The following is a 14,018-nucleotide window of genomic DNA, read 5'->3' on the forward strand; positions in this document are numbered from 1 at the left end:
TTAGATATAGTTATTAATAAATCATTAAACATATGAACTAAATAAAAACAATCCATAATTATATGCATGGATTACGAGACAAAAACTAACCATATCTTGTTGTAGATAACTATTAACATGACGCACGATGCGACGATATTTTGATGGGTCTATGTCTCTTTCCCCGTCTTCTTTTATCTGGCCGGATACAAACGTGCTAATAATGTGTACCTTTTCACCTGCCCTGTCTTGTAAATTCTCATGAGCAAGCATGCAATATATGTAAGCATTTATCACCTGCAAACAATATTTAAATTATATTTATACATTATGATATTATATATAATCAACTAATTACAAAGATTGTGCAATTGGTCTTACACCATCATGTAAGAACATGTCATTTTTAATAAGGCATTCCAAATCGTCAGTTGCTAACATGACATCTCCAATGTCCACAAACTGGGTATTCTTAGGGGCAGACTTGATTGATTCGATGACTGTAATATCTCTAGGGGTACAAACATAGTCTATGAAATTCATAAAAAAGTGAGCTAGCTTATTAAACAATAAAAGCCAAATTAGTTGAATACAAAAGACAATATCACAAATAAATGTTGATAATAATATAAAAAAAATACCTTGTGGGATAACATGTAAATTAGCATCCTTTTTTGGTTTATTATGAGATATAACCTCTTTAACGTGATTATGTTGTGAATTTCCGGCCCCTTGCAGCGACATTGCATCTGAACCCTCAATGGATTCTTTCCGTGCATCTCCAGAGTCCATATCCATGTATACTATATCCTGAAAAAACAAAAATATAAATACACCATTCATTTTATCGTATATAACATAGACACAGAGTAAGGTTAGCTATATGCACCTCTTCTCGTGGTGTTTCAGTGCGGTCTGTCATCGTTGCATCCGTGCGTATGTCGGAACCCATCAATTTATATCTATGCTAAAATATATTTAATATTTTTTACTACATCATAAAACTATATATAATATATAATACAAAACAACTGTTTTATCTGATAATAAGAAAAGCATTTGGTTATATTAGAAAACAATGCTTGTTAAATCATTTTACAAGCAGAACAATTTGGGGAAAACAAAAATCTATAATGTTCATATAAGTTAGTAGGCGTTTAAAATTGCTTAAACTATTTTAAATTAAATGATAGGCTATGGAAAATTGACAAACAGAAACTAAAACAAACAACCCAACATTAACAAAGTTTATTTGTTTCATCTATATTTTTTTGTGATACCCTTAATATATGTAACAAGCATAAAAATATTTATTTTCATGAACCAGGTTTATATATATAGAATTTTGTTTATTTACAAATCAATAATTACGATTTTTTGTTTAATATCATTTTGTGAGGTACAAAAAAAATTACAAACAAAATCATCCCAGCATTAATAACAAGAATACCATGATGAATTATATATGATGAAATATAAATGATATTTCCTACTGCATCATATTATTATATGTAGTATATAATAAACCATTTTGATATTATTATAATTATATGTAACACAACTTATTCGTATGCAAAAATGTTGTTTAAATAAATATTATGAGAAGCCAAATTTATTTTATATTATATTTCCTAATAAAAAATATTTGTAACACAACTTATTGGTATGCAAAAAATAAAACCAATTTCATATTATTAGAAATATATGTTGTTTAAATAAATGTCATACGCCATGTTCCTAATTTTTTTTCATAGTTTTCAAAAAATGTTCATGATATTTGAAAAATATTTTTGCTTTTTACATAAATGTTCTTGATATTTTGATTATTCATAATGTTTTTTTCAAATTATGCAGGTGTTATTGTATTTTAAATAAAACTGATGTATATTATCAAAAAATGTTAGGTATTTTCAAAAATTCTTCCTCAAATTCGAAAAAATTTAATTGCTTTTTAGAAATTTTTTATGGATTTACCTATAAAGGTTCTGACTTTTCAAAAATTGACTTGGATTTTTAAAAATAGTTATTTTTTATTGAAATTAGTTCTCAAATTCAATACAATGTTAATATCTTAAAAACTTGTTCACGTTTATGAAAATATTATGGAATTTTTAAAATGGTTACGATTTTCAAAGTTTGTTCTTAATATTCAAAAAATGTTTGTGCTTCTAAAGAACTGTTCACACTTCCGAAATTGTTCATTTTAAAAAATAAGGATGTCATTTTCCAATGTTTTTGAAATATTTATAAACTGTTTGTTGTCAAAAAAACCTTTCAAATTTATAAATTTTTTTATTTGTTAAAAAGTTTTTTCTCAAAATTCATAAAAAAATAGGTTTGGAAAATTTGTTTGCTTTTTCATTTTTGCTATCTACTTTCAAAAGCATTCATGTTTTCAAGAGAGAAATAAGGTGATGAAGCAGAAAAGAAAGAAAAATAAAATAAAAAGGAAAATATTTTGGGCCGGCCGAGTCGGGACGAAGCCTTTGCGTGCCCAGCCGCCCGCCGCGCGACGGCCCACCTCCCCCGCTGCGGCCGCGCTTGGCGTTCCACCTACCCGCCCGTCGGCCCACCTCCCCGCCTCTCCACCTACCCCGCCGCCCACCTTATCCAATCCCTCCGCTCCACTCCCCTCCACTCGCTCCTCTTCCCTCCACTCACTCCCCCGTCGCCCCAGTTTCCCCTCCGCCGCCGCGTCGCCGCGTGCGTCCACGGGCTGGCGTCCGCGCGGCTCCGCCCGGCGACCGCCGCATCAGGCCCTCTCCTCTCCAATCAGTGGCAACCTATCGCCCTCTCACCTCACCCCCGACACATCACCGCGCACCTCGCCGAGAACGCAACCACCAAGACTCCGCCCGGCGACAGCTGCGTCTCCGGCGAGCCGTGTGTGGCTGAGGGGACACACGCATAGAGCTTCATCGCGCATGCGCGGGTGCTGGATCCGGTGGCGGTCCGTTCAGATCTGCCACGTTGCTGGTCTCCGGCGATGTCAAGGTCGAACCGAGGCGGGGTGCATCGATCTGCAACGACATTAGCTACGGTACGCGCGTCCGAACCATTTCCTCCTCTACTTCTTCCATTTGTGGAATCCCTGGCCTGATCTCCTCCTCGCCTTCTGTTTCGAGGCGGCTCCCCGACGGCCAAGCCATGGCCAAAGTGGTGCATCCTGTCGTCTTCATCGCCGGCAAGAAGCAACACCACGAGGTGCAGTCACGGTGGTCTACCACTCCGCCGTCTTCCGCAACCCATCCCCACTTCCGTGGCAAGGTGAGACAAACGGCCCCTCCCCCGTCCTCCGTCCCCACTAATGGCCGTAGGTCCGCGGTTTGCTGTAGTTTAGGGCTAGCTACGTGATCGTGTACTGCTAGAAAGTTAGCTTTAGGAGAAGAGAGAGGGATTTGAGACAACAGATCGAGTGTTGCCGTGTGGAGTGTTGGGTATCTTTTGCACTTGCTCCATCAGCATAGTGCTACTATTTCATATCATTGATTGATGATTTGTTTTTTCATAATTGAATTGGCGAATGATGAAAAGGTGTAATGTTCAGGGATTTTTGCTGGATGATTTGTTGATCCAGTTTAATTTTAGTAGGCATCTGGGTACTGTTTATGAATTGATAGTGCACCTTGCTTAAATCCTACAGTATTATTTATACTTTTCTGAAACAATCTTCTCTGGATTTCATACAAACAAGTGGATTGGTTCGAGTCCACAACAATGTGCCTTGCTTAAATCCTACAGTATTATTTATATATTGCTTTTGGTTTTAGTTAAGCTAACATCACCAATCTTTTAATGATAGCCGGGCTTGGGCTAGTGCACAAGTTATGGCCCAGTTTTTTTACTTAGTATTTTTGGTTTCTTAATGTTATTAGGAGACCCATTTATTCCAGCTGCACTTTATGGAAATATAATAAACTAAATAGCAGACAGTGCTATGATGTCAATAGTCATCTGGTTATGAAGCTGTCATTTTAATCATGAAATAGTCACTATTAGATCTTTCTTTCAATTACTGGAAAGAATTTTGTGTCTTACCACCCCATATTGAATTTGTGCTAACTATACACAAATTGGGCTGAACTGGGATCATGGTATTTAACCATGATAAGCTAAAGGTAGTTTAAACATGTTTAATAAAGTCACTTTTGCTTCTTCTTGTTGTGATATATTGTACTATTATATGGTCAGCTAGAATATGAAAACTATATTTGTTGGAGTTGAGCTTAAACTAATTTCTTCATGTTGTTGATGTTTTTTGTGGTTTCATGCACTTTTGTTCGTGAACTTGGAGACAACTTGGAGACTATGCTTATTGGACATGCTGCTTCTTGGCAGTGCAAAGTAAGCAGAACAACCCACACAACCAAGCAATCAAAGTAAGTAAAAGCAGCACAATATGTATGCATTTTATGTACATAGGTATGATACGCTCATTTACTCACATTGATTTTGACTAAACTTTATTGTGCAGTAGGAGTAGTTGCTAGAAGAAAACTTTGTTGAAAGCTCATCGATGTGCCAACTTTTGATAGTCAAGGTATTGTTTCTGAAAATAGTTTGCTTAGCTTCAGTGTTGTTGGATTCAATATATATTGAGCTATGTTTTTGGTGCTACAAGGAAATCCTGGACACTTACAATCAAGTTGGGCATACATGTCAACTCATTTTTGAGGAACCACATATATATATATATATATCAATTATGTGAGGTGAGGGGATAGAGTTGTCAAGGCAAATTATAAGTAAAACTACTTGACCTAAAAACTTCTTATCTACTGCTTGCTATCAAAACTCAGTGTCTACTGTTTGCCATAAAAACTTCTTGTCTACTGCTTTGTCATGTTTCGTTTTTTAGTACATATGTACATGTGTGTGGTGAGCTTCATGTCTGAAATTTGCATTGTGCTTACAAGTCAATAAGGCATCTAATGCCAAATAATATTATTTATCTTCACTTGTACATTAGAGTCATCTAATAACAGAGGTCAATGATGTGACCATATCTTCATGAGTTAGAGACACTACAAGTTCTTAGAGTCATCTAATGACAATAATTATTTTGGTAATCTTTGCCAAAGGATGGGTTTTTCTGGTGGAAGTTTGCTTGGCTATGAAAATAGTTTGCTTGCCTATGCAGTCCAGAATATATGATGAATCTATTTTTCTTCAGTTGTAGCTCACCTAATAGGACATGATCATAATAAAATAACTATTATACTTTTTGAGAAGATACAGATCAAGAAATCTTCATACCTAGATGAACTCGCCTTCTTGATCCTCCTCTGGAATTTTTCCTCTAGGACTGGCTAATTTGATCTTTTGCTATCTGTGATGGGCGAAGGGAGAGAAAGGAGGGGGAGGAGGGATGGCATAGGTTAACATATATAGATAGGCCATGCGCCGGATAACTGGGTAGGAAATCATGGCTTGTTATAGTCCCACCTTATATTACTGTATGGTGCAGATCTATTTCCTTTCGAGATCAAACGCCAACCTGTTAATATATTAGAAAAGATGTCAATAATTATAACTTTCTAAATAGGTAAATTGTTATTGTATTCATTAATTAATCAACTTATCATTGATTTGCATGCCAAGATTACCTTTAACTGGCCACACATTTTACATTGTATCTACTTAAATAATAACAAAATTAATATATATCCCTGCCAGTGGCATCAAAACATATAAATTCCCAATTTTCGTATGAGTAAAATAATATTGTAACATGTATATACCGTTGCAGGAAGTGTTTAAGCACTTTGGGGCTGGTGGCTAGTTAAATTCTGATAATGCATTCAAAGACGAGTAAGAAGTTAAACTACATCAGAGATTGGAAAAACTTTACTTATCCACTCGTGCTGCCAAAGTATGAGTAACACAATTTCATCGTCTCTTTTCTTTCTACATTGTTTCCTTTGGATTTAAAACATTGACATCTTTTGCCAGCATTTTTCAAAGGGAAGTTGTTCGGGGTGTGGAGGGCTACATAGTGACAGTACCTAAGCAAGTGGAAATAGGTATGTTGCTCCACTTGTATATTAGCTCCAATTTTACTTACCACATATGTCTATTCTGTTTAAATATAGTTCATACATAGAACACATTATATTTTGAATTATATCATATTCGAATGAGATGTGACTCCCTTAGGGTAACTTTATAATAATTTTCTTCCTCACCAAATATAATTGGAAAATGTTGGTAAAGAATAATAATTGTCGGAACATCCTGGGACAGACTTGTACTCTATGTATTCAATCCATAACAAAACTGTAGAAGAAATTTATTCGCGACATTTGATTATGCATCAGTACATAGTCAGTCGTCCAAAACCCTCAAGGATGATCTAATTGCAGCTATGATACTTCTGACGTCCATTGTTCCTACCTTGAACAACACGATTGACGTACGCACGTGTTTCATCAAGTGTCGTCAGACTGGCTTCATGGATATCTACGAAAACAATAAGTGTTATATATAGTGACATAGTATTACAGAAAAATTCTATTGAAAACAACTTAAAAATAGAACGCATACCCTACCTTGTAGATAATGATGATCATAATTAATGTTGGGAGAGAAGAAGAATGTGCTCTCCATCATAGTTTGCAAGCAACGATGCCTCTGATTTACCTGTATATAAGTTACAGCAAACTTCTCGAACAGGTTGTCAGTGCATTGCAAATGCCAGAAGTTAGGCCCAACGTGTTCTTCACGTACACGTAAGAAAATTATCTGTCGTCTGTAAACAAATACAAATGTGAGTATCATTGCAGAAATAGAATTGCATAAATAAGCACATGATAAACTCATATTATAATTGGCGCTTACTGAAAGTTCATGAGGCCAATCTCGAGAGAAGGGACGCGGAGCCTATATATTGCATCCCACTTAAATTCTATCTGACCAACATAGGCAAGGATAGCAACCACATCTGCAAAATTTAAATCACAATGAGACTCTGAGTTGTACGGACTAATATGCACAATCAACAAACTAAATGATGCACCCGTGATGGTTTTGTCCCGTAGCTCAAATATTTTTGCGAACTGTGGAAAGCACGGTGGGCAAATTGTCGCCATTATCTGCTGCGCCGACATCGTAACCTCGGTCGTAGAACTTAGCGTGGCGACAAAGTCCATGGCTAGGTACCAGAAATGACCATCTGGCATTTCTGTGGGGTTAAAACCGACGCGATTGAAATCATAGGTCCTACCGGTTTCTAGAACGATGTTGAAACGGATTGCCTGGTTGTTGTATGCAATCGCTTCCATCTTTGTTCCCTAGCATATTATCATGACACATAACAACAATGAGCAAATAAACATGTATATCAAAATTGTATTTACAATATATGGGCTATAAAGTATTCTTACATGCCGATCGAGTAGTATGCACTGAAGGTACAAGTTTCCCATTCCATTCTCTTTGATGTGAGCCTTCCACACGACCCTAGCTTGAATAATCCAGCAATTATGATAAATGTGTTCCATTTGGACGTGATGAAAATTGATGTTCCTGTGCGTATAAAAAAACAAAAGGATCAGGTAAAATGCATTTCCATGTAGATCACAAAATTTAGCAGACAAGCAGCATAACATTCTAGTGGCCAAACACTAATCATGTGAAATTTATACATATTATTCATGTTCTGTCCAGGTGCATTCTTTGCAATCAGTACTATTGCACATGGGATAAATATGGATTTGAAAACATGCAGTACCCAGTGGTTATAAGAAACAACCCCAATGAGATTACAGCCACACCATCAATCTAATAACTTATGGAACTATATAAATGAATGCTAATAAAATAGTAATATACTCAGGTGATTGTGTTAGTGCTTGCTACATCTGGTTTTAACAAATATACAAGATGAAAACAAGCCGACAATAGATGTTTTGATGGCCAAGCCTATTAATATGTTATAGTGTATCCCATGTGATCCATCTTTTTAGATAAAAGAACAAGTTGCAAAACAATGGTGATGATTTAAATAGAAAAAACCGTTATATAGTGATGGCAAATAGACGTACGAAAAGATTATTATATCTTGCCTGTTCATCGGAGGGGAGATGAGTGTACTGGTGACAGGAGCTGGCGCCGGCGCCACCACCCTCTTAGATGTGATCGATCCGTATGAGATCACCATGGTCGTCGTGGAGGAGATGACTTTTGCTGTACAGACAATTAGTGGGCAGCGGGGGTTATTTATATAAGCATGGTGGGCGGCGGGAAAATGAAGAAGTGATGAAAATCCGATTTTGGCTGGCTAGGCCCCCATGGGTGAAATATCTATATTCAGATATGTAATATTCGGCAACCTATTAAATCGGGATGTATTAATCAAGGAAACGTACATAACAAAATCGGTCCATGATATTCGGTACGATTAAAATTATGATCACTTGCCTATGAAAACGCATGTGATTTATCACTTGCCTTTGATAAACATACTTTCATTTTTATGGATATTTATTAACCTTTCTTATATTCACATAAATATATTAATTAAATATAATATATTAATTTTTTTCATTAACTTGATGATATATAAAATTTTGATATAGGTATCTGCCCGTGCGTAGCTATGGGACAAATGATATATCGTGCCTAACACATAACTTTACAATCATCATCTATATCAAATAATATAATTGCACAACGGGAGAAACCAGTTTATTATTTTTCATCACGACTGTCTAAATGACAAATGAAGGTACAAATGAAGGTGCCGATAGAGAGACGGGAGAGATAGTGTGCATGCCTACGATTATGACTTTCGGCTAAGAGTTAGCGTGACAAATTATATTATGAAATTAAGCTGTTTTTTTGGTCAGGCTATCGTCGTGTATAATTAGTTTAAGAAATTAGAGCGTAATCAGGGAATTATAAATAAGAATTAAGGGAAAATCAGATTGTCATTGAGCATAGTTAGGACACACGTAGCATCCATAAATGAACTGAAAAGCAAACTTTATTATTGTTCAAGTCCGAAGGGTTACACGGGATGATAAAAGAAACAATCTATCATGTCAACATTACTGTAAATTTGCTTATGCTTCGTCCTTGTCAGCTGGTCCTGGCTTCTTGTCCCTCTCTTGAATAAGCTTCTCGACCAACTTCGTCAGAAGATTTATGTGTTCAATCAAAACCTGCACCAACATGCTAGTATGCTTCTGTGCCTGTAGAATCTCATAGTTGTTGGATCCCCAAACGTCTTTCCTCGCTGCACTTGACCCTGTGTTACGCTGGATATCCCAGCCTGAGGGGAGATGTGCATGAGGGATGTGATGCACCTCACGACGTCGGATTAGGTTAGAAAAATGGTTCGACGAAAGCATGGATGGGAATTGCACAGGAAGGATATGCTCATTCTTCTTTAGTTTCTTACATCTCGGTGCAGATCCCTCACCAACATTCCCATCTCTGCTCGGTTCTTCATCAGGGTGCAGCTCCTTATCTTCTTGTTCTTGTTGATGATCATCAGCACCATCGATGTTGTTGGATGATGACATGTCAAAGATAGGTGTAGTGGCAAGGGTGCAAGAGCGGTATGGTTTGGGTTTGGCTGTTTAAAGGGTGAAGGATTTTATAGATGTTTATAAGGAAACAATAACTACATAATCAAAAAATGAATCAACTAATATGATTACAATTACTATATATTCACTGGAATCATGTTTGTGATTCTGCATGATCAACCAAGTATTAGATTACAATGAAAAATTTTAAACATGCCATTTTGTAAAGACCGGATATGATCACATGCCGTAATTAATACTAAGTATGCCGATAATATATTATTTGTTTCCGGAAATTATATCTAGACATCGACATCTTATATTTTGGATATATATTAATAAGTCCGCGTCTTGTAAAATTAATTTATTTCTAATTTTGGTTTGAGGCTATGTTTTAAACATGCCAATAAAAAATAACCTGCATGCTAAATAACAGGTCACAAAGTATTAGCAACATAAAAAATCCATCAAAAAGTCCTCCAATGTTATCCTTTAGGCTTTATATAAATAACTATAGTAATTTCTTTCATAGTTTCATGTTGCTGTGGTTTAATTATCTATCATGGACTTGGAGCTCCATATAAATCTAGTGCATGCTCTCATCAAAAGCTATAAAGAGATTCCTAAAGGATAATATGTAACTTGAATTGAAATGTTAGTTAATTAGTATAGCTGGGTGAAAGTACTGGTAACATAACTTTTGACGAAAATTGCACACTTCAGCAAACAGACATTTGCATTGCCACAAACTACAGAGTCTAATGGGTATTTAAACTTATTAGAAAATGGGATTACACGCACTTTATTAATTATTAAAAGTACATATGCAAAATATAATTTCAAAAGTTGGACAAACTTCCCTTATTCGTGTGTTGGTCTTATAATTCAAACCGTTCTGAATCTTTTAGTTGTGACATATCAGAATAATATGTAAATTTATAGTCAAGCATAGTATCAAATAACCAAAATAAATAAGAACAGGTACGATAACTTGCCTTAATTAAAAAAGACCCTTTGCATGTGCAATGAATTTAGCAGGCCAATCATTAAATTTGGATTACAGCTAACACACTAAATAGTACGCTGTGTGACATGTACACCGACATAAAAACAACAATAGTAGAAAAAACATAACAGCGATGATGGTGACAATATGACGGCTGATTATTGAACTGCAGTGCGTATCTTGCGATGATCGAATATACCTCCGGCTATCAAAATAACATATTAAAAAATACATGTAGAAAAATGAATTACATCATGTCTAGACAATCGCATGAGTAATTGCTCTGTCATTACAAAACCTGCCTTGATATTAACGGGTCTTCAACCTGTAAGGACTTCCTTGTAGACGATGTTCTTCATCGAGGTCAGTAAGGACACGCTAGTTCTTTTACGCTTTTTTGGATTGTCCTTATGCTTGTTGGTCTTCTCCTTCGGCTTCTCCTTCTGAATGAGTATCTTTATGTTTCTCTTCGCGGTGGCTCGAGACGAAGCAACATAGAGCTGACCATGTGAGAACACGGGATTGGGTAGGTAGACACCAACAATCGGGATGGTCTGCCCTTGAGCCTTGTTAATGGTCATAGCAAAGCTAAGCCTTATAGGAAATTGTTTTCTCTTAAACTTGAACGGAAACATATCATTTTCAGATGGGCAGAGAGGTATTCGAGGAAGGAAGACCCTCCTGCCAGCGTGTTGTCCAATCACGATTTCTGCATCAATGGTGTTCCTCTCAAAACCTCTAACAACAAGCCTAGTGCCATTACAAAGCCCATTAGCTGGATCAATGTTCCTTAGAAGTATCATAGGGCAGTTCAGCTTTAGTTTTAGAGCATGCGGAGGAAGCCCGTTAGGAGTCAATCCATTAAGAAACTCCTGAGCATAGTACCCATATGGGTCATCCTCCGCACTATCAAAACTATGGTAGATTACTTCATCTCCATGAAAACGCTCTATCATGCGGATGTTTATTTTGTCTACATTGTCGTTAGTTGTGGAAAGGATTGCTCGAGATGTCATGTAACTCGAATCAGCCATGTTGTCCTCTAGACTCGGAAATACATGCTCAATAAGCTTATCCAGGTCGTCAACCTCGCCTGTAGACAGCAGACAAATATCTTCAGGGAGTACTATGTTGCCTTGATCATCAACTTCCTTAGTGCCATTGCCGACCCTTAGCAAGTAATCGGCAAACCACGTGTCATTATGAGCCCTCATGTTGGTGATGAGCCGAAGCTGACGCATGCCCTTCCATAGATGAGAGCTTCGGAGGGTTGCATCAATTATCTGGCCCCGCGACCCCCTTCTGATGACCGGAAGAACCTGCCTAAAGTCCCCGCCAAAAACAACAGTCTTTCCTCCAAAGGGTCGGTCGCGTATTCCCATTATGTCGCGCATGCTATTATCCAATGCCTCAACCGCTTGTCGCTTTGTCATGCTGGCCTCGTCCCATATGATCAAGGAGGCCATCCGTAGCAGCTTGGCGGTCCCACTCTGCTTGGTGAAGCTGCACGAGGCTCCATCCTCGCAACTCAATGGGATCTTGAACCTGGAGTGGGCAGTCCTGCCGCCAGGCATGATAGAAGCGGCGATGCCGGACGTCGCGGTAGCAATACCAATCTTGCCCTGACTTCTCACCTTGGCAAGCATCGCCCTATATAGGAAGGTCTTACCTGTACCTCCAGGGCCATCAACAAAGAAAACACCCCCATCACCGCGTTCAACAGCCCCTAGTATCTCATCGTATGCGGCCCTCTGCTCCATGTTGAGTGAAGATGCCAATTTTGTGTCATCCATGTCAAACTCAATGGTTGATTCCTCGATAACCTCTCTTGCCTCGCCCTCTGTAGGGTCAAACGCATCATCTATGTTTGGAAGAGAGAAATCAACAATGTCTTTACCCATTGACTGCAACATTCCCCTAATGTCAAGCAACACCATCTGCTCCACCTCGTCAGTGCACGTGCGTGATCGACGATAGTCATCTGACATAGCCTCGAAGTGCCGATCCCATAATCCACGCACATCGCCTGGCTCGCAGTGAACCAAGATGGTTGCGAAGAGCCTCCTAAGTGAACATGGCATCGCCCACTGCTCAGCCTCATTAAGACAGTCGTCGAGCGTGTTGTCTGCCTCGATGAGTCCCAACCTTTCAGCAGCCTCTCTAAAGCTCCCACATAGCACGCCATCCACGGTGAGCAAGTCGTCGAAGGATGTTTTGCCCGTAACATGGTTAAGCAACACCCGCAGGTAGTATCGCTCCCCCTTGGCAGGATTGGCTGACACTATGCGCCCAATTTGAAAACGCTCGACCCGCGGCTTCCAATACTTATTTTTCTTCTGCCATGTAAAGCTTCCGGGAAAATCCTTGTACAATATATGCCTAGCCCAAGGGTGTTCTAGGTTAGCCTTGAAATACTCCGTTAACATGGATTTTGAAGCATTTTCGGAGGCTACAACATTCTTCAAGTCAGCCTGCGCATTGAACGCAACCCTGTGCATATTAGGGAGATGAAGGGGCAACTGCAAGACAGGCGGGTAATTGGCGCAAAGTGGGAAGCCAAATATCCTCCACATAGCCTCCGGAGGTGTGACCCACCTAGCGTCAACGTACCTCTTGATCTCATCAATGTTACCATCAGCGTCGGGCTGATCGATGCTGAAAGAAGCCTTATCATGGCCCTTGTAAATGTACTTGTAAAGATATTTCACAGCCTTAATGCTAGAGCAGACCTCAACGTTGATGTGGCAATTGAACATCCGCAGTAGGTATGGGTTATAAGGCACAACCCATCTGTTGTCCAGCATCTTCCCTCTGACCTTAGCACGTCTTCCATCGTCTCTCCGTCGATACACTGGGTATGAGTCCTTCCCCTGTGCTGTGTTCTCATTGAATGCCCGTGGATATCTGCACTTGCAACCGTTTTCTTGCATGCAAACATTCTTCGGGTTGAGAGCACCACATGGTCCGTGCATCATATGCTTTACCACCATTGCATACAATTCCGGATACTTATGCTTGTCTGGGAGCTCCGCGGAAATGAGTCGGTCATACTGTTCCGGGACGATAAGCTTATATGTTGAGTCCATGATCAACAAAAAATGTGTGTGGGGGAGGCCCCTTTTTTGGAACTCGACTACGTATACGTAAGCAACTACAACACCCAGGATATGCTTCTTGAACAACATGTACTTCATGTGCTCTAGTTTGCCATAGAACACACGAGCCACAATATCAGGTCGGTCTTGCGCCGTCTGACCAGGCAGCAACTCGTTTGTTATCTCGTCCCATTTAGGATTGCAAGTCATGGTGAGGAAGATGTCTGGCTTCCCGTATGTATGGACAATTGCCATGGCATCCATATGTCTCTTCTTCATGTCGCGGTCGCCACCAGGGTATGTACCAGGGAGCACTATTCTAACCCCAACAGCGCTTGCCCGTGTCTCCCCTGAAGTGATGGCATCAACCACTCCTTTATACAAGTCGGCACGAATCTGCATCTGGTT

General features: G+C 38.8%; 1 protein-coding gene and 1 long non-coding RNA gene across 2 annotated transcripts; one reads left to right on the top strand and one right to left on the bottom strand.

Annotated features, from left to right (window-relative positions):
- The first annotated feature begins 4,284 nt into the window (after positions 1–4,284).
- LOC147990216 (uncharacterized) lies at positions 4,285–6,004 on the top strand. Its single transcript, XR_015603849.1, has 4 exons — positions 4,285–4,358; positions 4,454–4,519; positions 5,729–5,851; positions 5,932–6,004. It is a non-coding gene; the product is annotated as an uncharacterized LOC147990216 (long non-coding RNA).
- Positions 6,005–10,835: 4,831 nt separating this feature from the next.
- LOC147990217 (uncharacterized) lies at positions 10,836–14,012 on the bottom strand. The gene has a single exon (XM_087537530.1). The coding sequence runs from the start codon at positions 14,010–14,012 to the stop codon at positions 10,836–10,838; it is 3,177 nt and encodes a 1,058-aa protein (XP_087393656.1).
- Between the last annotated feature and the right edge of the window lie 6 nt (positions 14,013–14,018).

Source organism: Triticum urartu, chromosome 1A (genome assembly GCF_056163025.1).
Source record: "Triticum urartu cultivar PI428250 chromosome 1A, HENAU_Tu73, whole genome shotgun sequence".
In the NCBI taxonomy this organism is placed as follows: domain Eukaryota; kingdom Viridiplantae; phylum Streptophyta; class Magnoliopsida; order Poales; family Poaceae; genus Triticum; species Triticum urartu.

Coding starts and splice junctions, on each gene's coding strand:
- LOC147990217 (XM_087537530.1), bottom strand. CDS start 14,012: ATGCAGATTCGTGCCGACTTGTATAAAGGAGTGGTTGATGCCATCACT.